At 34.3% G+C, this 27425-nt stretch overlaps 2 protein-coding genes across 3 annotated transcripts in view; both read left to right on the top strand.

The window, feature by feature from the left end:
• The window catches only part of LOC144441436 (TNF receptor-associated factor 2-like), a 311144-nt gene that overhangs the window by 179121 nt on the left and 104598 nt on the right, over nucleotides 1–27425 (top strand). The gene's annotated exons all lie outside the window — the stretch shown is intronic.
• LOC144440886 (uncharacterized) lies at nucleotides 1681–27191 on the top strand. 2 transcript variants are annotated; one of them, XM_078130329.1, is made up of 13 exons: nucleotides 1682–1906; nucleotides 4576–4591; nucleotides 5041–5133; nucleotides 6440–6541; nucleotides 8596–8679; nucleotides 12372–12470; nucleotides 14582–14665; nucleotides 18227–18325; nucleotides 20521–20604; nucleotides 21276–21371; nucleotides 22992–23075; nucleotides 24576–24659; nucleotides 26310–27191. In XM_078130329.1, the coding sequence occupies exons 1-13, from the start codon at nucleotides 1754–1756 to the stop codon at nucleotides 26474–26476; spliced, it is 1245 nt and encodes a 414-aa protein (XP_077986455.1). In that variant the 5' UTR covers nucleotides 1682–1753; the 3' UTR covers nucleotides 26477–27191. The 2 variants fall into 2 exon arrangements, with proteins under 2 accessions (XP_077986456.1, XP_077986455.1); XM_078130330.1 differs by lacking the exons at nucleotides 8596–8679; nucleotides 12372–12470 and having other exon boundaries at nucleotides 1681–1906.

Raw genomic sequence — 27425 nt, 5'->3', positions numbered from 1 at the left:
TGCCTAGCTATACTATTGATAGAACCAGACAACATGTATCAATACACTTTGTTTACGAAATAAACTGGGTCACCAAAAAGCTGACGTTTGTAAGTTATACGAATTCATAGTCACCTGATCATGAAATTGAGAAGTAATATTATAATCGAACCGTTTGTAAAGTAATAATAAAGTTAGGTATTTTTCAAATGCTTCTTTATGTTTTGTTCGAGAGGACAAATTCGCTTAGAGGGGCTTAAGGACAATAACCGCATTTCTCTTTCTCGTATAGCTGTTAACACGTAGACAACCACTTGAAAGTGGAGAAGAGCAAATTGTATATAGACAAACTCCATTCTTATGCAAATATGAACGTATGTGTGAGTAGCCACGACGTAGACTAAATCCAAAACTGGGCCTACACACATTGTTGGAATGCAAAATTCTGAACTATGGCTATTATACATGATGTACCACTTAATTGGAAAATTAATGATACAAACTTGTATTAAGGGTGAAGTTTACACAGTTAACACATTGCCTAATTATCAAAAAAAATCATTATTATGCAACTTAACCATCTATCTTATAAGTTATATCATCAAGCTGTAAATGACGTCTTCACCATAAATACATGTACTAAATTATATGACATGTAAAATTTTGCAATCTAAAGATAGTGCCCAATTTTCGAAATGATTACTTATGAACATTACAAACTTTATAGGACATATACGCTTTGTTATCGTTAACGTAATGTACTGATTTGTATCGATAAGTATGTATTCTTACGATATAACCTAATTACCGAAAACAATTAATTATGGACATTATTCATTAAATCATTAAGCTACATCAACCACCCTTATAAGACAAATGTGCTTTCTCATGGTTAACATATGTACTAAATTATATTGAATTTGAAATATTCGTTTGAAAGATATAACCTAATTACTACAAACCATTAACTACATATATGCAAATGGCCAATTAATGTTCATTGGATTTTTACCAAAATCTAATCAGTCCTTTTCATTACCATATATACGGAATATGTTTTTGAGATATCTTGTCAACAGACACAGACACGCAGACACGCAGACACGCAGACAGACAGACAGACAGACAGACAGACAGACAGACAGACAGACAGACAGACAGACAGACAGACAGACAGACAGACGAGAGAATAACAACCCCCCCCCCCCTTACGGGAGGTAAAAACCAGACGTACAGTTTTCAAAACTATGGTGGCAATACTGCAAGAAGTGATGTCACGGAATAATACTGCTTGAAATGTCCAGAGGGGGAAAACAACTCGAAATATTCGTCGACTTCGTAGGTTTACTTACAACTTACTGAGGCAAACCACTCAACTGGACTTTGGACGACTTACAAGAACAAAGTAGTCCAAAAGAATCAATGACTACGGAGTGTTTTTATATTGACAGGGTTGTAAACATGCTCAAGTCTCCGTGTGTTTTTTGATTCTTTATTTAAATATTTTCTTTTTTGGAAAAACACGATTATGTTTTGTTTGAAATGATGTTGTGGGTGTGAGTGTGTGTTTTCTTCAGTCTTATTTACAGCCAATGAAGGAGACGCTGTGTGGATCACGTGATTAAGTTAAAATCCCAAGTCTTCTACTTACGCCTAGGGGTGGTTCCCCCGATCAGTTGTCTTCTATATACCGCAGAGGACAACCCTTGGGTCACTTCGATTCGCATTAGTTGGTGGACGTGTACGCATCGTCAGCTATCAACTTAAAGGCAAAATGGGTCGACTCGCATTGGTTATCGTGGTGGCTCTGGTCGTCGTAGTTGTGGTGTCTGCCCAGAACAAACCACACGGTGGTCAACCAAAAAAACCGCCGAAGACCAAGAAGAGTGTCGTCGCTAAAGCTATGCTCGTGAAAAAAGTTGCTGCGGTGAGTTTTGAACCATTTAATATATTTGTTGTCTTGGTTATCACTCCCACGCCACTCAGCTGTCAGTCTCAGTTCGATAAAAAAATCAACTTGAAATATTGTTAATTTCATTAAGTTCTTTGAGTCGAAATTGACATTATTATCAAAAAGTAGGTGATCAGATCACTTTATTTCCTATCCGAAGGCCACCAGCCCATGATTCCAAAATGTCGGCTATTACCGTACGCAATCGTACGTACGTGTTTCGCTGTATGTTTCACTTTAACTTTGTTGCCCACTATATTCACTGTGGGGAACATACACATACAACATCGGAACCCGGAGTCATCGGTTTGTCTTCGTCAAGTCGGATGTTTAGGTTATTAAAACTTCAGTTTATATAGTTTTACATTGAAAACGGTTACCAATAGAAACTTGCAGGGTCAAGGACAGAAATAGGGTAACAATGTCTATTTTATCTTACCTCAGTAAGTACCTTGCAACAGCCTCGAAAGAATCGTTGCGATATATGTAAACCCCTGAGGTGAATGGTAACCCCATATAAATCTACGTTCCAGTTAAAGTACAATTTGAAATCTGGTGTTTCGGGAACCGCCGTTCTCTCCTGAGCTAAATGTTTTAAAAGTATAATGCGATTGAATGAGGAGATTTAACGTTATCACGTGATCCATAGCCCACGTTTGTGTGATGGCAAAGCAGACTTAAAACACATACCGATCACTATAGAAACGAACAAACCTTAAACAAATAACCCTTTTTCAAAAGGAGCCTATTTCTATTTAGATAATTCACTCAGGCGCATAGTGTGTTTTGTGCGGGGTCGTTTCGATTTCAATTGCTATGAGTCAAAGGTCACCCAAGGTCGTCGAAGTACGTCATCTGATATTTAAGAGCCATGCTGTTTTCTTTCAGTGCGACTCTTCGCTTTAGAAACCAAACAAAATATGCTTCCATTGATATCACAAATGTTAAAACCCACCTACTATACGTTGGTGCAATTGAAGACGATTCGTCAGGTGTAACAAATTAGTGAGGGGGTGACCTCTACTGTTAAGGTAACCCTCCTCCATGTTACTCTCTCTCTCCACTCTGTACACGGGATCGACTTGGACTTTTAGAGAATTAGCTCAAACTACACACAATGTTCATGGTTAACCTGGATCATTTAGAAGTGGCCACGGAGCAGATCGAAGCTCCTAGTCTCAGACCGTCTCTTCCAAAGACTGAATCCATAATTTTATTATTCCATTAAATTCTTATAAACATAAAATATACAATACTCAAATGATTGGGTGATAAAGTAATCACCACCATAAATGATAAATGACTAAAACGGAAGTATTGCCGTCGCCTTAATTCAATGCAAATGATATTGGCAAATATGAAAACTAGCCAAACAATGTGATCACGTCATTGTTCTTCCAACTGTCTGTAATCAGTCATTATTTGACACTGTTGATCTTTTAATAACTTAATGTTGTCATCTTAGAAGAATACTATTCGCGCAATGCAAACATTTGTTCTAAGTGTTAATTCATGACAGCTGAGAGTTCACGGTGACCTCGCAAAACATCAAAACTTAGCGAATATCAAAAAGTTGTATTCTGTCATCCGTAACACAGGTATTGTAACACAAAGTGCATGATGGGTGAAGGGTAGAGTGGCCGGCTTTGATTCGGCTGCAGGCAGCAGAATCGAGCCCTTTCGCTGTCGTTCGTTTCTGAATGGCTAAAGTCCTTGGGCAAGATTTCAGCCACGATTGTGCCTCAGTCAACAAATATAATTGAGTACCTGGTAGGATAGAATTCGAAGTTGCAATGTGAATGCTAGTAATCCTATGTGCCTATGGAGGCTGCCATGGATCGTATGCTTCCCAGGGAGTTGATGAAGTACATTTGTACAAAGGACCGTTGTGTCGTTATTGGAAAGCGCTTTGAGCTCAAAGTGGGAAAGTGATATAAAAACCAACATTACTATTATTGCATATTTTAATTGATTCAATCATGCAGAAACCAATAAGAAACACAGGAAATTCTGTAGTTCTTGAAAATGACCATACGATGTGGATTCATTTTGAATTAATAAAACAATTTTATCAACAACATGAATATTCATATAAATAAAGAACATAAATATTCATTGTTTATCTATTGCATATACATTTATGCTGACTCCCATATGGCTAATAATAAGGATACCCAATAAAAAGACACATGATCAGCTTGATGTTTCTCTGAAATCTCACGTAATGGTGGTGATACGAAGTCATGAAATGATTCTCCAGAACCAATATTTTATGACACTACCTCAACTTCCTGATGAAGTGGCGTCCCCTTTTAAATTCGGAGGTACCACAGTTTATTTGAGCAATATGATTCAGATTATATTGAGGTGTATATTCTGTATGTTTATTTTGCACACTGACTTGTACTGCCTTGAAACTTGAATATAATGTATTGGACACTCTGTAAGATCAACCGATGCCAATCTACAGGCTAATGATGAATGGGGGGAATATTTTGTCAGCAAGAACCGCACAATTACATGTTATTTCCATGTAAGTCATCCTACTACGAAAAGTCTTTTAAAATATCTCCGTTTTGAATCAACAGAAATCGTTCATTTATAATTATATATGACATCGATTCTTTTCTTGTTTTGTCTTACAGAAACGACAGGGCGGAGGTATGTACTTTGTTTACCCCCATAATATAATAGAAGTATACGCGCGCAAATCATGTTTTGAATAGAAAATATGGGATTTTTTACCCGAGTCGTACGTCACGAGAATACGTGTCTACGTCGTTGGTTCAGCGGGTGCTCGAAATGCGTCGCCGTTACTCTTTCGATTTTTCTTAGCTCATTATAGCACAGTTATAATTATACTATCCCTAATTTTTTTTTTCATTCTGCTGGAAAATACTTGATGCATACAGGCTTCGATTTGTATTTTCCTTAGTTGTTCAATAATGTACAAAATGTTAAAAAATAATAACAAATACAGGTTCACAGCTGTCCATCTACTAATTATGGTTGGAAAATCGCCAGACTCGTCGAGAGGTTAAAAGCCCCACTCAGAATACGAGTCACTTTTAATTCCCAAAAAAAACCCGAAATATTTTTATTTTATGTAGGTGGAGCCTCATGCGATGATACTTGCCAGTATGCGAACGATGGCATGTGTGACGTTCCTGATTATTGTCTACCAGGAACAGATTGTTCTGATTGTAAGTACTCATGACAATACACACGTATTACCCAGGCCAGCACATACCACTTACTGCGGTTAGAGCCGAAGGGAAGCACAGTCTATGTTTGGAGTAATGGCGCCATGGCGTTCACGATCCGCTCTGCTATTATCATTCGTTTTTAGACGTAACCATGGTGAAGAGTATCTGTTTTTAGTCGATACATTCGGAGAGTGGACATTGCGTAGTTTTTTGAAGAGCTTATTTATTGAAACCAGTTGTGTCGTCTTGCATGTCAAATCAAATGTACAGAGATGAGTACAGCGACATAATAAACATTCCGAAAGTCGGTCATTCGAGTTACTCCACACCCCTGCTATAGAAATAGAATCATCCGAAGAAACTGAAAAAAATCCTAGATAAATTATTTTTGTGAAATGTCAAAATTAGTTTACTTGAAAATGAAAAATAAACATGAAAGGATATATATATATATATATATATATATATATATATATATATATATATATATATATATATATATATATATATATATATAACTCGGTGAGTATATATATATATATATATATATATAACTCGGTGAGTATATATATATATATATATATATATATATTTAAATAATATTTTATTTATACAAATCCTGTGTAAATCAACAATAATCTCAAATAAAATAAAAACTTGTTAAAATTAAAAAAAGTGAACATGAAATAAATGTGTGGATTCCATCAAACAATAGCAAATAAATGGTTAAAATTAGTTTGTAACACCGAAATATAAAAACACTACAGTCAGAAAAATAATAACACTCTTTATCATTAACCCCCAAACCCCCCCCCCACCCCCCCCCCCCACCCCCACACACACACACCAATTTTTTGTGGTTTTTAGTTGTCACATTTGCCTTGTTTCTCACTGGGGTTTTCTACATGCGGGAGTTCTTTATAAAGGGGCCCTAATATCAGTGTTCAAGTAGGTATAAAAGTGATATGCTTAATCAGAGGTTCTTCCTTAGCAAAGTAGCAGGAGTTCTCTTCTGGACTCTAAAGGTTGGGGGCGTTTACTACATTTATTTTGGCTAATTTAACCATAACAACCGATTAACGATCACGACTGGAACATATTCTAACATTAATACGTTAGCACTTTTCTTTCCTAACTTATCAGTTAGAAAATTACTACTTCATCGGTAAATTTGCTTTACATTTATAGCTTAGAAAATTTACTATATTATAGATTAACCACATTCATATGTGCATGTATCATATATGCGTTTCTACCTACATTATGCATATTAAAGATGTAATGCCAAACTTACATGTTACAGGTCCTCCATTTATGTGCGCTGATGGTAGTACTAGTATTCCTGGACACTACGAGTGTGATGGTGATAACGACTGTGGTGACGATTCTGATGAAGTCAATTGTGGTAAGCATTTATTAACACAGACAGTGAATGATTTTATCAGGAATAGATATATTGCATTACTTTACTTAGTGTATATTAGTTAGTGTAAGACAATAGTTTATCAGTATGTTACTTTCAATATTTGAATTCCAATGAAACACAACATTTCAAATATATGTCTATGCAAAAATATAATTATATAATTGTGAGTCTGTCTGTCTGTCTGTCTGTATGTGTGTATGTATATATGTATGTATGTATGTATGTATGTATGCATGCATGTATGTATGTATGTATGTATGTATGTATGTATGCATGCATGTATGCATGTATGTGTCTATATATATTTGTGTCTCTGTGTATATCTCTGTGTGCGCGCGTACGTATGTGCGTGTGTGTGTGTGTGTGTGTGTATGTGAGTGTGTGTGTGTGTGTGTGTGTGTGTGTGTGTGTGTGTGTGTGTGTGTGATAATCAGCATAGCTTAAGTCATATGACTAAATAATTTCTCCATCCAGCCTTAACTTCACACTCTAGGAACATAACCTCCTGAAGTACTTTCTCTTCAGATCTGGTCAAATCTATTAACATGTTCATGGAACAAATAATCCTTTGAGAATCTGGTGTTCATCATCAAGTAACACGAAATATAAATAATGGATATTACAAAATTTAGATTATTATTTATGTAAATCAGTTGACTATCTATCATTGTTATTTCATGTACATCATGCAGTAACACGAAATATCAGTAGTGAATATTAAAACATTTAGATTATCATTTATGTAAATCAGTTGACCACCTATCATTGTTATTTCCACACTATGATATCCATGTCCTTGCATAAATGTCACTCATGGGGGTTAATTTGATCTACCTCTGGCAGAGATTAAGACTGGTAGGATATTCTAATCAAATAATTGATATACAATCCTGAATGGCATATTAATGTGGCATGATAACTCGAAATAAATCAAACAATGTTCTGTATTTGCTATAGAAAATAGTTGCCAGTGGCCTAATCTTAGTGTATGTTAAATACTTTACGTATGTTAAATACTATAATCAAATAACAAATAAATAAATCTACACAAGAGTCATTACGAGATATAAACTGATTGCCAGTAAAGGCAAGAAAATTGGATATTGACAGGGTATAAACTGAATGTCTTCTGTAAGAACAAAATGTTTCATGTTAGATCCAAAGTACATTATCATAATGTGAAATTCACATTTACCATACATGTTATAGCCATTAATTGGCTTGAGTCATAATTATGCAAATTGTTCAATAAAATTAAAAGCTACATCATCATGTTTTAAGACACGTGTACTGAGTTATCATAACTGTATTTAACAATTTATTTTACATTTAATGCATGTATTGTGTTACAACAACTGTATTAACGAAAGAGAGGGGGATCGTGACACAGTCAGACCCCTCCCTTTGCAAAAGGTAAAAAGGGACACACTGATGAATACTTTAATTCTATTTTCTTATATACGTCATGAATTAAATGAAATACTAATCCTCGAGGTTAAAATTAATGTTACATAAATCTCTCTAAAACATTGCAACTATCAACTGTATGGAGGGATGCAAATGACTGAAACCAGATGTAAAGTACATGCCTTCCGTTAGGGTCGAAAACATTCATATTTTAGCCTCTACGTACATTAATTATTAACAATTACAAATCAAAATTCTGGACAACCATCATACATTATTTAATACCAAACTATGTGAAATTTGGGGCTTGCTTAGTACGGATAACACCTAATTACCCAAATCATTAATTATATAAATCACATATTAAAACCAATAAAGTAATATTTACGTCATATAACATGTGCGTTTTGTTATGGTTGATGAATGCACCTATAGTGAAGTGTACACACGTGAGATATAGCAAATGAATTAGTAGAACCGAAAGCTTTACCAACAAGCGTTTCAGGACATGTGCACCTTTTCTAAGGCTGGTGTATGTACCAAATCATAATTATAGAATTTGACATTTTAATCATGTGACTCATAAATGTCCTGATAACTCAAACAATGTTCTCTATTTGCTATAGAAAATAGTTGCAATTATGCCTACGATGGTGTGTGTGATGAACCTATGTATTGTGAATATGGAACAGATACTGACGACTGTTCAGGTAAGAAACTATACACATACAATAAGTACTGATCAAAGCATATTAAGTATTTTAATCAAATAACAAATAATTAAGTCTACACAAACAATATGATGAGGCTATTACCCGATATCACCTCTTCGTTCGTCGTATCACCGTGAGTGCAGTTTCCGTAACGTGACACAAGTTGTTAGATGAGTGTCACGTTATGGAAACTGCACGAACGGTGATACGACGAATGAAGAGGACACCTGGTGATATCAGGTAATAACTGATTTATCATATGCCTATGCCCAGGAGTTCAAAGGGAAATTGCAAATAATGAAAAAAGCACGGCTTGCTAATGCAGTGAGCCTCGCGTTTCGTGTGACCTGTTATGGTGATCATGTACACATAGTTCGCTGACCCTGGTCAACCTGCTCCGACGATCATTGACTTTCATCAGATTTCGGTATAACGTTCCATAATTACTCCGGAATACAATATTGGTATTAGAGTAAGTTCTCTAAAATTCAGTAGATGGTCCACTGTAAGTGTAATTGCTGCAATGTAAGATAGTGTGGTACACACAGTCGTGCCCGCAATACAGTTGCTGGATGTATGTACCTGCACAGTATTGTTATAAATTTATGATCATAAATAGTACCATTTGGGTATGGATATTTTCGTCAAAATTTCCTTGTTTTGAAAATTCCACAGTGTTGTGGCATAAGCGATATCCCTAACTTCAACTTTGACGATGGGCCACCATTTTATTTAAGTTTGTTTATGTTCGGAATTGACATCTTTTGTCCAATCAGAGAGGTGTTTTCTGATGACGTTTAACGTGAATATCATGACGTTTAACGTCCCATATCAGAAGTGATATTTCGCATTAAACGTTACAAGGAGTGGTTGATATGGGTATAGGTATATGATAATGCCCAATATAAACTGATTGCCTCCTATAAATGGCAGAGAATTGAAGATTGGCAAGATCTTCTGTAAGAATAAAATGATTTACATACTTTCAAACACACATTATCATGATGTCTTGCATTCTGAACAACCATACATGGTATAACAATTGGTAAGCTTCATTAATTATACAAACGGTTCAATGAAATTAAAAGCTGCGTACATCATCAGCTTTTTAAGACACATATCACTTAAAGCATGCATTGCTAAGAATTGTATTACCGAAAATTTTTAATCATGCAAATAACTCTTTAAAAATTAATTCTACATCAAGGCGCGTTAATCACACATGCATTATTTTATCATCAAGGTATACACCAAACTAGATATGACGTTTGTATACGATAAGCTCTAAAGATATTCCCTAACCTCTCAAATCGATAATTATGCAAGTGTTTTAGTAACATTCAAAGCATATTTATCTAAATATAATCGGTTTCTTCTTTTCTGATATAAAAGTTATATACCAAGATTCACTTGATTTTACTCATTTGGTAATATTCATCATCAATTAAATGACTCAACAATGCTGAACCACCATTATGGTATATCCCTGAATAGGTTAGTTTCTTCAGCTATGCACATAAAAATCCTTAAGATATTGCACTAAATCAAGTTATTCAGTAAGACACTTGCCTTTTATTATCATCACACGATTTCATCGTGACTTACAGTTTATTTTTTTAATTAGGAGCCCAAGCTTATGACCCTGGGCCCCTATTGGTGTTGATAGGATTTTTCGTCTTTGGCTACTTCGTCTTCCTCTTCTTTCTTCTTCTGCCATTTTTTTTGCCGAGCTACAACTAGAAAACGGTTGCCCATAAAGCTTGTCGGGGACCATGCTTATTTGTCCAACTGACCCAGAATCTTTCAGCAGATCACGTGACCTGGCCGCCATATTGGATTTCGTGAAAATCTTAAAACAATTTCTTCTCAAGACCTAAGGGTCCAATTGGCTCGAAATTGGCTTCTCCAAAACGAGCAGTCCACTTAGTGTGATCTTTGCTTATAGCATCATTTAAGTGATGTCTTTAAAGTTTGCGAAAAGCATTGCAATCGGTTGACAGCTATGGTGGCCATATTGGATATTACAAAAAGTTGAAAGCAACTTCTCCAAAAGCACTGCACTGAATGACTTGCATTTTGGCAAATAGAATCATCTACTTGGATATTGGATTTTTCTCCAATCATTCTTCTCTGAAACCAGTGTATAGATAACCTTACAATTTGGCATGTAGAAGGAAGACTACTCCAACCTCCACGCAGCATAACACTGCCTGCTGGGCAAACCGCAGGGCCCCGCAAATGCGGCTTGCAGCTTTAATTTAATCTCTTTTATTGCAAGTTCAAAGAAAGAAAGAAAATACATCTACCAAGAAAAAAAAAGAAAAGTATTCACAGTTTAGTAAGAAAAAAAGAAAAAGAAAAATAAGAACCAGACATTACGTCAAAATTATTTCAATTCTGATTTGTTATTCCTTTAGTAAAAATTAAATATTCAAGTTGTTTAGCATCCCTAATATTTGCAATTTATAAATTGAAAGAAGGAAGAATAAGTATTCGCTTTATTACTTGTACTCATGAATACTTTCTCTTTTTTTGCGATAATGATTAGATGATTTAGAAGTATCGACAATAAGTGACTAACTGTTTGTAAATATCTCTTATGTAGTACTTTTTGTCAGAACACAATTGAGGAACATACTGATTAATGTCTAGGCACCTAAACTGTCAAGACATCACGTTCTCAATATCAGATCTAACTGGAACAAATGTATCATTATACGTGCACATTTGATACAGATCACTTTGATTCCACCATTAACTTTGCTTAATTCGTCAATATAACTTCCTTACTATTTTTCTAAATACCGGGTTACGTTTTATATCACATGTGCTTGCGTTAAAGAAGTATTAGGAATCGGGGGGGGGGGGTTGTTGTTGATACTTTTTTTTGGCCAATTCACGACTTTTACAACTGATTGATGATCACTATTGGTGCATATTGTCGCATTGATGAAATAGAACTAGTATTTACTCTCTTATCGGACGAAATAGAAAAATTACTATATTATAGTTAAAAAAAACACTGTAGAAAGTGCACTATGGAAAGCTATTTGAGGATCGATAATATATACTGCAACAAATAACGCAGATTTCATCGTGTCTTGCTGCTTGTATATATTTCCCATGTAGTCCTTTTACCAGAGAACATTATGAACGATGACAATATGTTAATGTATATCCTTGTATAGCGTTAAAGTGTCAGAGTTGTCAGTATTGTGATCAGATCTAAATTTCAGCTGTGAACAGAAATATAGACATACGTCAGATTTAATGCAGGTCCCTTTGATTTCTGCATGACCTTTGCTTCAGAAATTTAAACTACCCAGCTATTGTTGGATGTACCCGTTTAGGTTTTTGTATTACATGTTCTCCTTTAACAAAGTAGTAGGAGTTCTCTTCTGGACTCTAAAGGTTGGGGGGCGTTACTACATTTATTTTGGCTAATTTAACCATAACAACCGATTAACGATCACGACTGGAACATATTCTCACATTAATACGTTAGCACTTTCCTTTATTAACTTATCGGTTAGAAAATTACTACATTATCGGTCAATTTGCTATACATTTATAGCTTAGAAAATATACTATATTATAGATTAACCACATTCATATGTGTATGTATCATATATGCGTTTCTACCTACATTATGCATATTAAAGATGCAATGTAAAACTTACGTGTTACAGGTCCTCCATTTATGTGCGCCGATGGTAGTAATATTCCTGGACACTACGAGTGTGATGGTGATGACGACTGTGGTGACGATTCTGATGAAGTCAATTGTGGTAAGCATTTATTAGCACAGACAGTGAATGATTTTTATCAGGAATAGGTATATTGCATTACTTTACTTAGTGTATATTAGTTAGTGTAAGACAATAGTTTATCAGTATGTTACTTTCAATATTTGAATTCCAATGAAACACAACATTTCAAATATATGTCTATGCAAAAATATAATTGTGAGTCTGTCTGTCTATCTGTATGTATGTATGTATGTATGTATGTATGTATGTATGTATGTATGTATGTATGTATGTATGTATGTATGTATGTATGCATGCATGCATGTATGTATGTATGTATGTATGTATGTATGTATGTATGCATGCATGTATGCATGTATGTGTCTATATATATTTGTGTCTCTGTGTATATCTCTGTGTGCGCGCGTACGTATGTGCGTGTGTGTGTGTGTGTGTGTGTATGTGAGTGTGTGTGTGTGTGTGTGTGTGTGTGTGTGTGTGTGTGTGTGTGTGTGTGTGTGTGTGTGTGTGTGATAATCAGCATAGCTTAAGTCATATGACTAAATAATTTCTCCATCCAGCCTTAACTTCACACTCTAGGAACATAACCTCCTGAAGTACTTTCTCTTCAGATCTGGTCAAATCTATTAACATGTTCATGGAACAAATAATCCTTTGAGAATCTGGTGTTCATCATCAAGTAACACGAAATATAAATAATGGATATTACAAAATTTAGATTATTATTTATGTAAATCAGTTGACTATCTATCATTGTTATTTCATGTACATCATCCAGTAACACGAAATATCAATAGTGAATATTAAAACATTTAGATTATCATTAATGTAAATCAGTTGACCACCTATCATTGTTATTTCCACACTGTGATATCAATGTCCTTGCATAAATGTCACCCATGGGGGCTAATTTGATCTACCTCTGGCAGAGATTAAGACTGGTAGGATATTCTAATCAAATAATTGATATACAATCCTCAATGGCATATTAATGAGGCATGATAACTCGAGGTAAATCAAACAATGTTCTGTAGTTGCTATAGAAAATAGTTGCCAGTGGCCTAATCTTAGTGTATGTTAAATACTTTACGTATGTTAAATACTATAATCAAATAACAAATAAATAAATCTACACAAGAGTCATTACGAGATATAAACTGATTGCCAGTAAAGGCAAGAAAATTGGATATTGACAGGGTATAAACTGAATGTCTTCTGTAAGAACAAAATGTTTCATGTTAGATCCAAAGTACATTATCATAATGTGAAATTCACATTTACCATACATGTTATAGCCATTAATTGGCTTGAGTCATAATTATGCAAATTGTTCAATAAAATTAAAAGCTACATCATCATGTTTTAAGACACGTGTACTGAGTTATCATAACTGTATTTAACAATTTATTTTACATTTAATGCATGTATTGTGTTACAACAACTGTATTAACGAAAGAGAGGGGGATCGTGACACAGTCAGACCCCTCCCTTTGCAAAAGGTAAAAAGGGACACACTGATGAATACTTTAATTCTATTTTCTTATATACGTCATGAATTAAATGAAATACTAATCCTCGAGGTTAAAATTAATGTTACATAAATCACTCTAAAACATTGCAACTATCAACTGTATGGAGGGATGCAAATGACTGAAACCAGATGTAAAGTACATGCCTTCCGTTAGGGTCGAAAACATTCATATTTTAGCCTCTACGTACATTAATTATTAACAATTACAAATCAAAATTCTGGACAACCATCATACATTATTTAATACCAAACTATGTGAAATTTGGGGCTTGCTTAGTACGGATAACACCTAATTACCCAAATCATTAATTATATAAATCACATATTAAAACCAATAAAGTAATATTTACGTCATATAACATATGCGTTTTGTTATGGTTGATGAATGCACCATATCCTATAGAATATGAAGTGTACACACGTGAGATATAGCAAATGACTTAGTAGAACCGAAAGCTTTACCAACAAGCGTTTCAGGACATGTGCACCTTTTCTAAGGCTAGTGTATGTACCAAATCATAATTATAGAATTTGACATTTTAATCATGTGGCTCATAAATGTCCTGATAATTCAAACAATGTTCTTTATTTGCTATAGAAAATAGTTGCCAGTATGCCTACGATGGTATGTGTGATGAACCTACGTATTGTGGATATGGAACAGATACTGACGACTGTTCAGGTAAGAAACTATACACATACAATAAGTAATGATCAAAGCATATTAAGTATTTTAATCAAATAACAAATAATTAAGTCTACACAAACAATATGATGAGGCTATTACCCGATATCACCTCTTCGTTCGTCGTATCACCGTGAGTGCATCATCTACTTGGACATTGGATTTTTCTCCAAATCATTTTTAAAATGTTCTTCTCTGAAACCAGTGTATAGATAACCTTACAATTTGGCATGTAGAAGGAAGACTACTCCAACCTCCACGCAGCATAACACTGCCTGCTGGGCAAACCGCTGGGCCCCGCAAATGCGGCTTGCAGCTTTAATTTAACCTGTTTTATTGCAAGTTCAAAGAAAGAAAGAAAATACATCTACCAAGAAAAAAAAACAGAAAAGCGTTCACAGTTTAGTAAGAAAAAAAGAAAAAGAAAAATAAGAACCAGACATTACGTCAAAATTATTCCGCTTTATTTCAATTCTGATTTGTTATTCCTTTAGTAAAAATTAAATATTCAAGTTGTTTAGCATCCCTAATATTTGCAATTAATAAACTGAAAGAAGGAAGAATAAGTATTCGCTTTAACTTGTACTCATGAATACTTTCTTTTTTTTTGCGATAATGATTAGATGATTTAGCAGTATCGACAATAAGTGACTAACTGTTTGTAAATATCTCTTATGTAGTACTTTTTGTCAGAACACAATTGAGGAACATACTGATTAATGTCTAGGCTTCTAAACTGTCAAGACATCACGTTCTCAATATCAGATCTAACTGGAACAAATGTATCATTATACGTGCACATTTGATACAGATCACTTTGATTCCACCATTAACTTTGCTTAATTCGTCAATATAACTTCCTTACTATTTTTCTAAATTCCGGGTTACGTTTTATATCACATGTGCTTGCGTTAAAGAAGTATTAGGAATCGGTGGGGGGGGGGGGGGGGTAATATTTTTGTTTTGGCCAATTCACGACTTTTACAACTGATTGATGATCACTATTGGTGCATATTGTCGCATTGATAAGGGAAGAAGTCCATTTCAAGTTGCCGGTACCGCAGGCGGTTCCCGCGGGAATCCAAACCCTCCCGTACCGCCGGCGGTTTTACCGCTTTGTTACCGTGCATATTCATGAGAAACTCATTACCGCTTGACATGGCATAATGAATTCAGTGTGAATGGGGTACCTGAATATTAATCAGATCGTTGTTTCTGGTCGGAACCGCGGGAACCTCGGTTTCTTCCGTCAATACAAAGAGGTTTTATAAATTCACTGCAAGTAATGTTACAATTGGTTAACTGCGACGTACGTTAAAAATCATCAGACGATTTCGAGACAAGAATAAACATTGCCATACGAATCAAGTTTATTGGAACATGTAATCAATTTGTGACGAAAAGTCAGACGCAACTGCTTTCATTCTTCGATCGCACCGTGCATGCAGTGTGATCGAATAGTGGAACAGCAGGCTTTGTTAAAAATACGATAACTCCGTGCAAGTGGGTCAAATGCTGAGCGGGTTCATCGAAAGGGTAGGACTTTGAATTAAATGAATAAAAATGCTGTGAATAAAAACCAGTATCATAGTGTCACTAGTCTTTTGTCCTGGTTATATTTATACATTTTTCTATTGTATACAGTTCTGACAGTGAATATGAAATCCGTAATGCTTACTATACATCGTGACCGATGAAACGTTCACACTTTCTTCGTACACTATCATTGGCTCGTATTTTAAAGAAAAGCTACGAATTACGTTATATTGCACATTTGTCTATAAAAGCATCAAAGTGTAGTAAGAGGTTGTAAACGACTTATTAATTGTCCAGTCTATGGTGACAACAATTAGTCTTTAGTTGAGAGGTGTGACCGAAATCAAATAGTTATGACAATAAAACAGTATTAGACACAAATGATGTACATGTACACGCGAGTAGAAAAAAAGGCATGTACAAAAATATGTCAGTCGAAATGTGCAACTATTTCATACACAAAGTCTTCGGGTGGCCATGGCCGCGACGTTTTGGTCTCGTGTTACCTCATGATTTTTCAGATATTCCTTTCTGAAGTATGTACAACCTAAAGTAAAGCAGTTACGTTTTATTATAAGGGCAGTTTTCATTTCCTTTTACCAAGCGCACATGGCAAGGGGGACGTAACATGACCCCTGACCGACCTTGAAGTAATCATGACGTAGCTACAAGTGTGAACAGATCTGATCGCCACATTTTCGTATCGATGAACACGCCGCGCCATTGCTTATAGACTTTCTGGTGTCGCAGAAGTGTCCTCGCAAGTTTGACTAATTGAGTCCAAAATCTTCTTGCAAATTGCAGATTTTATTCGCATTTTACGATTTGGCGAGTGGGCATTATTATTTTAATCATTTATCGATACTGTGACGTGAGGGTTCATGTCGGTACCTGTTTAAGTTGTGTCAGTTTTGAACATCAATCTCAGTGTCTGAACGTCACCCATGTCCCCATTGAGTTCGGTGGTCTACTGAATTCGGAAAAAAAAAACATGCGACAAATCATCGGACCTGCAAAACATCTCCGAATAGCATCGTGTGCGACATGTTTGCGATCTATTGTTCTCTCATGAACAATGAATTTAGGTGTTGTCGGAATAATCAAAGGACATGCCACACAAAAGACTATGGAGATAATGTCGTGGTCCCGGTATCGTCGGTTTCCCGTGTACATACAAGCTCATTACTGACAGCTGAACCCGGTACCGCTGTTACCGCGGTAAAGGTGTGTTTCCCGCGGGAACCGCCCGCGGTACCGGCAACTTGAAATGGACCTCTTCCCTAAGTTAGAACTAGTCTTTACTCTCTTATCGGACGAAATAGAAAAATTACTATATTATAGTTTTAAAAAAAACACTGTAGAAAGTGCACCATGGAAAGCTATTTGAGGATCGATAATATATACTGCAACAAATAACACAGATTTCATCGTGTCTTGCTGCTTGTATATATTTCCCATGTAGTCCTTTTATCAGAGAACATTATGAACGATGACAATATGTTAATGTATATCCTTGTATAGCGTTAAAGTGTCAAAGTTGTCAGTATTGTGATCAGATCTAAATTTCAGCTGTTAACAGAAATATAGACATACGTCAGATTTAATGCAGGTCCCTTTGATTTCTGCACGACCTTTGCTTCAAAAATTTAAACTACCCAGCTATTGTTGGATGTACCCGTTTAGGTTTTTGTATTACATGTTCTCCTTTAACAAAGTAGTAGGAGTTCTCTTCTGGACTCTAAAGGTTGGGGGCGTTTACTACATTTATTTTGGCTAATTTAACCATAACAACCGATTAACGATCACGACTGGAACATATTCTCACATTAATACGTTAGCACTTTCCTTTATTAACTTATCGGTTAGAAAATTACTACATTATCGGTCAATTTGCTATACATTTATAGCTTAGAAAATATACTATATTATAGATTAACCACATTCATATGTGCATGTATCATATATGCGTTTCTACCTACATTATCCATATTAAAGATGCAATGTAAAACTTACGTGTTACAGGTCCTCCATTTATATGCGCCGATGGTAGTAATATTCCTGGACACTACGAGTGTGATGGTGATGACGACTGTGGTGACGATTCTGATGAAGTCAATTGTGGTAAGCATTTATTAACACAGACAGTGAATGATTTTATCAGGAATAGGTATATTGCATTACTTTACTTAGTGTATATTAGTTAGTGTAAGACAATAGTTTATCAGTATGTTACTTTCAATATTTGAATTCCAATGAAACACAACATTTCAAATATATGTCTATGTAAAAATATAATTGTGAGTCTGTCTGTCTGTCTGTCTGTCTGTCTGTCTGTCTGTCTGTATGTATGTATGTATGTATGTGTGTATGTGTTTATATGTGTTTCTGTGTCTCTGTGTATATCTGTGTGTGTGTGTGTGTTTGTGTGTGTGTGTGTGTGTGATAATCAGCATAGCTTAAGTCACATGACTAAATAATTTCTCAATCCAGCCTTAACTTCACACTCTAGGAACATAACCTCCTGAAGTACTTTATCTTCAGATCTGGTCAAATCCATTAACTTATTCATGGAACAAATAATCCTTTGGGAATCTCGTGTACATCATCCAGTAACACGAAATATCAATAATGGACATTACAAAAGTTAGATTATCATTTATGTAAATCAGTTGACCACCTATCATTGTTATTTCCACACTGTGATATCCACGTCCTTGCATAAATGTCACTCATGGGGGCTAATTTGATCTACCTCTGGTAGCGAGTACGACTGGCAGGATATTCTAATCAAATGATTGACATAAAATCGTCAATAGCATTAAAGAGGCATGATAACTCAATATAAATCAAACAATGTTCTGTATTTGCTATAGAAAATAGTTGTCAGTGGCCTAATGATGATGATGTGTGTGTGTGATGAGCCTACCTTCTGTGCTCCTGGAACATATTCCAACGACTATCCAGATAAAAAACTATACACATTACAATAAGTAGTGATCAAAGCAAGTTAAATACTTTAATGAAATAACAAATGATTAAATCTATAAAAGTGTAATACGAGATAACACTGAATGTAAGAACAAAATGATTCAGGTTAGATCAAAAACACATTATCATAATGGGAAATTCAAAATTACCATACATGTTATAGCCATTAATTGGCTTGATTCATTAATTATGCAAACTGTTCAATAAAATTAAAAGTTACATCATCAGGATTTTAAGACACATTTACTTCGTTATCATAATTGTATTCAACAATTTATTGTACATTTAATGTATGTATTGTATTACAACAACTGCATTAACGAAAATTGGTAATTTTGCAAATAACTCTTTCAAATCCAATTCTACGTCAAGAAGCGTCATAGCACACATGTGCTCTGTTATCATCAAGGTATGCCCCAAACCATATGACTTTTGTATAGTTCCAAATATATCAAATCATCGATCATTATTCAAGTATTTCTGTAAAATTCATAGCATATTTACCTAAACATAATTGATTTCTTCTAATCTCATATAAGAGAGAGGGAGAGAGAGGAGAGAGAGAGAGAGAGAGAGAGAGAGAGAGAGAGAGAGAGAGAGAGAGAGAGAGAGAGAGAGAGAGAGAGAGAGAGAGAGAGAGAGGGAGGGAGAGGGAGAGAGAGAGAGAGAGAGAGAGAGAGAGAGAGAGTTATGATACAACCAGACGTCTCCCTTTGCAAAAAGTAAAAAGGACACACTTATGAATATTTTAAGTCGATTTTATTTCATGAATTAAATGAAATACGAACCCTCGAGAATGTATGATTAATGTTACATAAATATTTCTAAGATATTGCAACTATTGACTGTATGGAGGGATACAAATGACTGAAACCAGATATAAAGTACATGCCTTCCTATAGGGTCGAAAACGTTCTGATTTTAGCCTCTACGTACATTAATTATTACCAATTACAAATCAAAATTCTGAACAACCATCATACATTATTTAATGCCAAACTATATGAAATTTGGGGCTTGCTTAGTAAGGATAACACCTAATTACCGAAATCATTAATTACATAAATCACATAATAAAACCAATAAAGTCATATAACATGTGCGTTTTGTTATGGTTGATGAATATCCTATAGAATATGAAGTGTACATACGTGAGATATAGCAAATGACTTAGTAGAACTGAAAGCTTTGCCAACAAGCGCTTCGGGACATGTGCACCTTTGATAAGGCTGGTGTATGTACCAAGTCATAATTATGGAATTTGACATTTTAATCATGTGACTCATAAATGTCCTGATAACTCAAACAATGTTCTCTATTTGCTATAGAAAATAGTTGCAATTATGCCAACGATGGTATGTGTGATGAACCTATGTATTGTGAATATGGAACAGATTCTGACGACTGTTCAGGTAAGAAACTATACACATACAATAAGTACTGATCAAAGCATATTACGTATTTTAATCAAATAACAAATAATTAAGTCTACACAAACAATATGATGAGGCTATTATCCCCGATATTACCTCTTCGTTCGTCGTATCACCGTGAGTGCAGTTTCCGTAACGTGACACAAGTTGTTAGATGAGTGTCACGTTATGGAAACTGCACGAACGGTGATACGACGAATGAGGAGGTGATATCAGGTAATAACTGATTTATCATACGCCTATGCCCAGGAGTTCAAAGGGAAATTGCAAATAATGAAAACAGCACGGCTTGCTAATGCAGTGAGCCTCGAGCTCGCGTTTCGTGGGACCTGTTATCAGGTGATCATGTACACATAGTTCGCTGACCCTGGTCAACCTGCTCCGACGATCATTGACTTTCATAAGATTTCGGTATAACTTTCCATAATTACTCCGAAATACAATATTGGTATTAGAGTAAGTTCTCTAAAACTCAGTAGATGGTCCACTGTGAGCGTAATTGCTGCAGTGTAAGATAGTCTAAGACTACAATAGTAACATTGCATGAGGGAGGGGAAGCAAACAAATGTCAGACTCGACAAGAGCATAAAAGCCTAACTTGGAATACAAGTCACTTTTAATTCATCAAAGAATATTTTTATTTTCTCAAGGTGGAGCCGATTGCGATAGTTGCATATGGAATAACGATGGCATGTGTGATGTTCCTGCTGGGTTTTGTGAGCCGGGAACAGATTGTTCTGATTGTGGTAAGTGATCATAACACTGCACAACATGTAGCCCGGGCCAGCACAGATCGTTTGTCGAGATTAGAGCCCATGGGGAGCAGTCCGTGTTGGGGTTAATGGCGTTCGCTTATGATCTTTATTTGCTATAGAAAGTAGTTGCCAGTGGCCTTATAATGATGTGTGTGTGATGAGCCTACCTTTTGTGCTCCTGGAACAGACTCCAACGAATGTCCAGACAAAAAACTATACACATTACAATAAGTAGTGATCAAAGTATGTTAAAAACTTTAATCATGTAACAAATAAATAAATCGACACAAAGCACATTATGAAATGTAAATTGATTGCTTCCTGTAAAGGGAACAAAATTGGATATTGACAGGGTATAAACTGAATGTCTTCTGTAAGAACAAAATGTTTCATGTTAGATCAAAAACACATTATCATAATGGGGAATTCAAAATTAATTGGCTTGATTCATCAATTTTGCAAACAGTTCAATAACATTAAAAGCTACATCATCATGTTTTTAAGACACATGTACTGAGTTATCATAATTGCATTCAACAATTTATTTTACATTTAATGCATGTATTATATTACAACAACTGCATTAACGAAAATTGTTAATTTTGGAAATAACTCTTTCAAACTCAATTCTACGTCAAGAAGCGTTATATCACACATGCGCGTTGTTATCATCAAGGTATACACCAAACTACATATGACATTTCTATAGTTCCAAAGATATTGCTTACCAAATCGTCGATAATTAATCAAGTGTTTCTGTAAAATTCATAGCATATTTATCTAAACCTAATCGGTTTCTTCTCTTCTCAAATAAAAGATAGACAATTATGATAGAACCAGACATACAGACAGCGAGACGTACAGACACAGAATCATTTCATTAAACCCCTCCCCTTGCACAAAGTAAAATGGGGCGCATGTATGAATAACGAATTAAATGAAATACTGATCCTCGAGAATAAAATTAATGTTACATAAATATTTCTAAACTTTGAACATTGCAACTATCGACTGTATGGAGGGATTTAAATGAATGAAACCAGATGTAAAGTACATGTCTTCCGTTAAGGCCGAACATTTTTAGATTTTTGCCTTTACGTTCATTAATTATAAGCAATTAAAAACCAAAATTCTGAACAGCTATCATACATCATAATGCCAATCTAGATGACATTTGAGGCTTGCATACTTCAGATATTACGTAATTACCGAAAATCATACCCCAAACCTATATATGAAATTTGAATAGTTCCAAAGATATTGCCTAACTTCTCAAATCGATATGCAAGTGTTTTAATAACAGTCATAGCATGATTATCTAAACCTAATCGGTTTCTTCTCTTCTCATATAAAAGATTTATACCACGTTTCACTTGATATATATGACTCGGCCAATTAATTAAGAGACAATTTTTATACAGTCAGACATGCAGACAGTGAGACTTACAGACACAGATCCATTTCATTAAAACATCATGGGAGTTTCGTGTACATCTTCCAGTAACACGAAATATCAATATTGGATATTACAAAAATGATATTATAATTTATGTAAATCAGTTATCCATGATAACTCAATATAAATCACACAATGTTCCCTATTTCCTATAGAACATTCTTGTCCGTGGACTAATGATGGTGAGTGTGATGAGCCTTACCTTTGTGAACATGGAACAGACTCTAACGACTGTCAAGGTAAGAAACTATACATATTGCAATCAGTAGTGAGCAAAGCATGTTAAATATTTTAATCAAAAAAATAAAATAAATAAATAAATCTAAAGAAATATTAAAAGATTTTACCAGATATAAAGTGATTGCCTCCTGCAAAGGGAAGAGAAATGAACCTTGACAGGGTGTAAACTGAAAGTCTTCTGTAAGACGAAAATGTTTCACATTACTTCCAAAACACATTATCATAATGTGAAATTCAAAATTACCATACATGTTATAACCATCAATTGGTTTTATTCTTTAATTATGCAAACACTTCAATAAAATTAAAAGCTACATCATCTGGTTTTTACGACACATGCACTTTGTTATCATAATTATATACCATAGTTTATATTACATTTAAAGCATTCGAATTCATTCCTAACAATTGTATTACCGAAAATTCTTAAGTTTTCAAATAACTCTTCAAACTCAATTCTACGTCAAGAAGTGTTATAGCACACATGTACTCTGTTATCATCAAGGTATTCTCCAAATTGAAACTGTATATTACGTTTGTGTAGTTCCAAAGATATTGACTAACTTCTCAAATCATCTATTATTATGCAAGTGTTTCCGTAAAATTCATAGCTTATTTATCTAAACGTAATCGATTTCTTCTCTTCTCATATAAATGATACATACCAAGTTTCATTAGCTAATTTAGAGACAATTATGATACAATCAGACATACAGACAGCGAGACCTACAGACACAGAATCATTTCATTAAATCCCTCCCCTTGCACAAGTTAAAAGGGGACATACCTATGAATATTTTAATTCGATTTTGTTATATGCATCATCAATTAAATGAAATACTAATCCTCAAGAATAAAATTAATGTTACATAACTCTTTCCAAAATATTGCAACTATCGACTGTATGGAAGGATTTAAATGACTGAAACCAGATGTAAAGTACATGTTTTCCGTTAGGGTCGAAAACTTTTAGATTTTAGCCTCTACGTACATTAATTATAAACAATTCAAAACCAAAATTCTGAACAACTATCATACATCATAATGCCAAACTAGATGAAATATGAGGCTTGCATACTTCAGATATTACGTAATTACCGAAAATCATACCCCAACCTATATATGAAATTTGAATAGATCCAAAGATATTGCCTAACTTCTCAAATCGATATGCAAGTATTTTAATAACAGTCATAGCATGATTATCTAAACCTAATCGGTTTCTTCTCTTCTCATATAAAAGATTTATACCACGTTTCACTTGATATATATGACTCGGCCAATTAATTTAGAGACAATTTATATACAGTCAGACATGCAGACAGCGAGACTTACAGACACAGATCCATTTCATGAAAACATCATGGGAGTTTCGTGTACATCATCCAGTAACACGAAATATCAATATTGGATATTACAAAAATGATATTATAATTTGTGTAAATCAGTTGTCCATGATAACTCAATATAAATAAAACAATGTTCCCTATTTCCTATAGAACATTCTTGTCCGTGGACTAATGATGGTGAGTGTGATGAGCCTTACCTTTGTGAACATGGAACAGACTCTAACGACTGTCAAGGTAAGAAACTATACATATTGCAATCAGTAGTGAGCAAAGCATGTTAAATATTTTAATCAAAAAAATAAAATAAATAAATAAATCTAAAGAAATATTAAAAGATTTTACCAGATATAAAGTGATTGCCTCCTGCAAAGGGAAGAGAAATGAACCTTGACATGGAGTAAAATGAATGTCTTCTGAAAGAAGAAAATGTTTCACATTAGCTCCAAAACACATTATCATAATGTGAAATTCAAAATTACCATACATGTTATAACCATCAATTGGTTTGATTCTTTAATTATGCGAACACTTCAATAAAATTAAAAGCTACATCATGTTTTTTACGAAACACGCACTTTGTTATCATAATTGTATACCATAGTTTATATTACATTTAATGCATTCATTCCTAACAATTGTATTACCGAAAATTCTTAAGTTTTCAAATAACTCTTCAAACTCAATTCTACGTCAAGAAGTGTTATAGCACACATGTACTCTGTTATCATCAAGGTAGTCTCCAAATTGAAACTGTATATTACGTTTGTGTAGTTCCAAAGATATTGACTAACTTCTGAAATCACCTATTATTATGCAAGTGTTTCTGTAAAATTCATAGCTTATTTATCTAAACGTAATCGATTTCTTCCCTTCTCATATAAATGATACATACCAAGTTCCATTAGCTAATTTAGAGACAATTATGATACAACCAGACATACAGACAGCGAGACCTACAGACACAGAACCATTTCATTAAACCCCTCCCCTTGCACAAGTTAAAAGGGGACATACCTATGAATATTTTAATTCGATTTTGTTATATGCATCATCAATTAAATGAGATATTAATCCTCAAGAATAAAATTAATGTTACATAAATATCTCCAAAATATTGCAACTATCGACTGTCTGCAAGGATTTAAATGACTGAAACCAGATGTAAAGTACATGTCTTCCATTTGGGCCGAACATTTTTAGATTTTTGGCTTTACGTACATTAATTATTATCAATTGAAATCCAAAATTCTGAACAGCTATCATACATCATAATGCCAACCTATATGAAATTTAAGTCTTGCATACTTAAGACATTACGTAACTACCGAAAATCATACACCAACATATATATGAAATTTGAATAGTTCCAAAGATATTGCCTAACTTCTCAAATCGATAATTATGCAAGTTTTTTAGTAATATTCATAGCATGATTATTTAAACCTAATCGGTTTCTTGTCTTCTCATGTAAAGGATATATGCCAAGTTTCACTTGATTTGACAGTTCTTTTATACAACATTATGATACAGCCAGACGTACAGCCAACGCTACGTCAACAAGCGTGTTAGTACACTTGCGATTTGTTATCACCAATGTATAGACTGAATTATATATATTTGAATTATGCATTCCAAAAATATTGCCTAATTTATGAAGTCTATAATTATGCAAATGCATCATTAACATTCATAGGATGTTTATCTAACCTTATCAGTGGATATCACACTGAATTTACAGTATGTGCAAATGGGTTGCCCTTCCCAATAAGTGCTTCAAGCATGTAAATCAAAAATAAGAAAATTTATGATTGCTATTTGTATTATAAATTCACTCTGATTTGTTTGCAATAACGTCTTCAAATTCACTTCTATTTTCCATGTCAGGACACCATTACCGAAATTTGGCGGCAAAGTCAGCAAGTAGCAAGGCAGAAAAGACCGCTGCGAAAGCACATATCAAGTCGAAGAAGATGCTGGACAAGACGGCTGCGAAAGCTCATATCAAGTCGAAGAAGATGCTTGCCGTATTGGCAAAGAAGAAGCAGCCCTAAGTCAGCTGAAAAGAGTTATTTTCAAAACCAGTCGAGCCTTCATGATGTGTTTGACATTACACTGTATTTTAAACCAGTTTGGCAGTGTATGTAGTATCTGTTGCACTTATGTATTTAAGGCATGTTAGTCATACATGTAAAATACCAAATTACAAGCGCTTTGGAAGAGAAATTAACGCAAGGGAATAACAGCTAGAACCTGAATTTCCTAATTCATATATATATATATATAAGCTCAGGAAGTGAAATTTGATTGTTGTGGGAATGGGTTGTGAATTGTAAATCCCATGTTAGTCATTTTATTGTACATATCACTTCTCTTCAAAAACATTAATTACGAAAACAAGTCATAATTCAGATTCTATTACATCGTCTCGGCTGGTATTTTGAAGATAATCTCTATTGGTCAAAATGTATGGCCACCATTTTAGATGGTTTATGTGTAGATCCCTAATCATAGTCATTTGCACAACAGTTGTGAAGTTCCTTTTCCATATTAATCAAATGTTATCGTTCAGGAAAACAACAATGTACTGTACTATTTATAGTCTGTTAATAAACGCCATGAAATTACTGAAAGATTTGAAGTTCATGCATCATCCTACTGGATTCATGATGTAATGAAACCCTGTTGAAAACATCATGTTTTGAATGCATTAACAGTGGTTACTTTCAAGATACATTCACATTAAGAGGACAAAACAGTACAGTGCAATGTATATATATATATATATATATATATATATATATATATATATATATATATATATATATATATATATATATATACAATGTATATATATATAATATGTTTATATATACATAAACACATTGTATGTATATCAAACAATTGTTCATATTACTAGATTTTTCTTGATTGATGATATTCTATTCCTGTTCTATCTAATGTTACCTTTATTAGTGTAAGAATAAACTATAAAGCACCACC

Source organism: Glandiceps talaboti, chromosome 10, assembly GCF_964340395.1.
Source record: "Glandiceps talaboti chromosome 10, keGlaTala1.1, whole genome shotgun sequence".
Classification (NCBI taxonomy): Eukaryota; Metazoa; Hemichordata; class Enteropneusta; family Spengelidae; genus Glandiceps; species Glandiceps talaboti.
The sequence above is the reverse complement of the archived record's forward strand: the minus strand, read 5'-3'. Positions and strand labels throughout refer to the sequence as shown.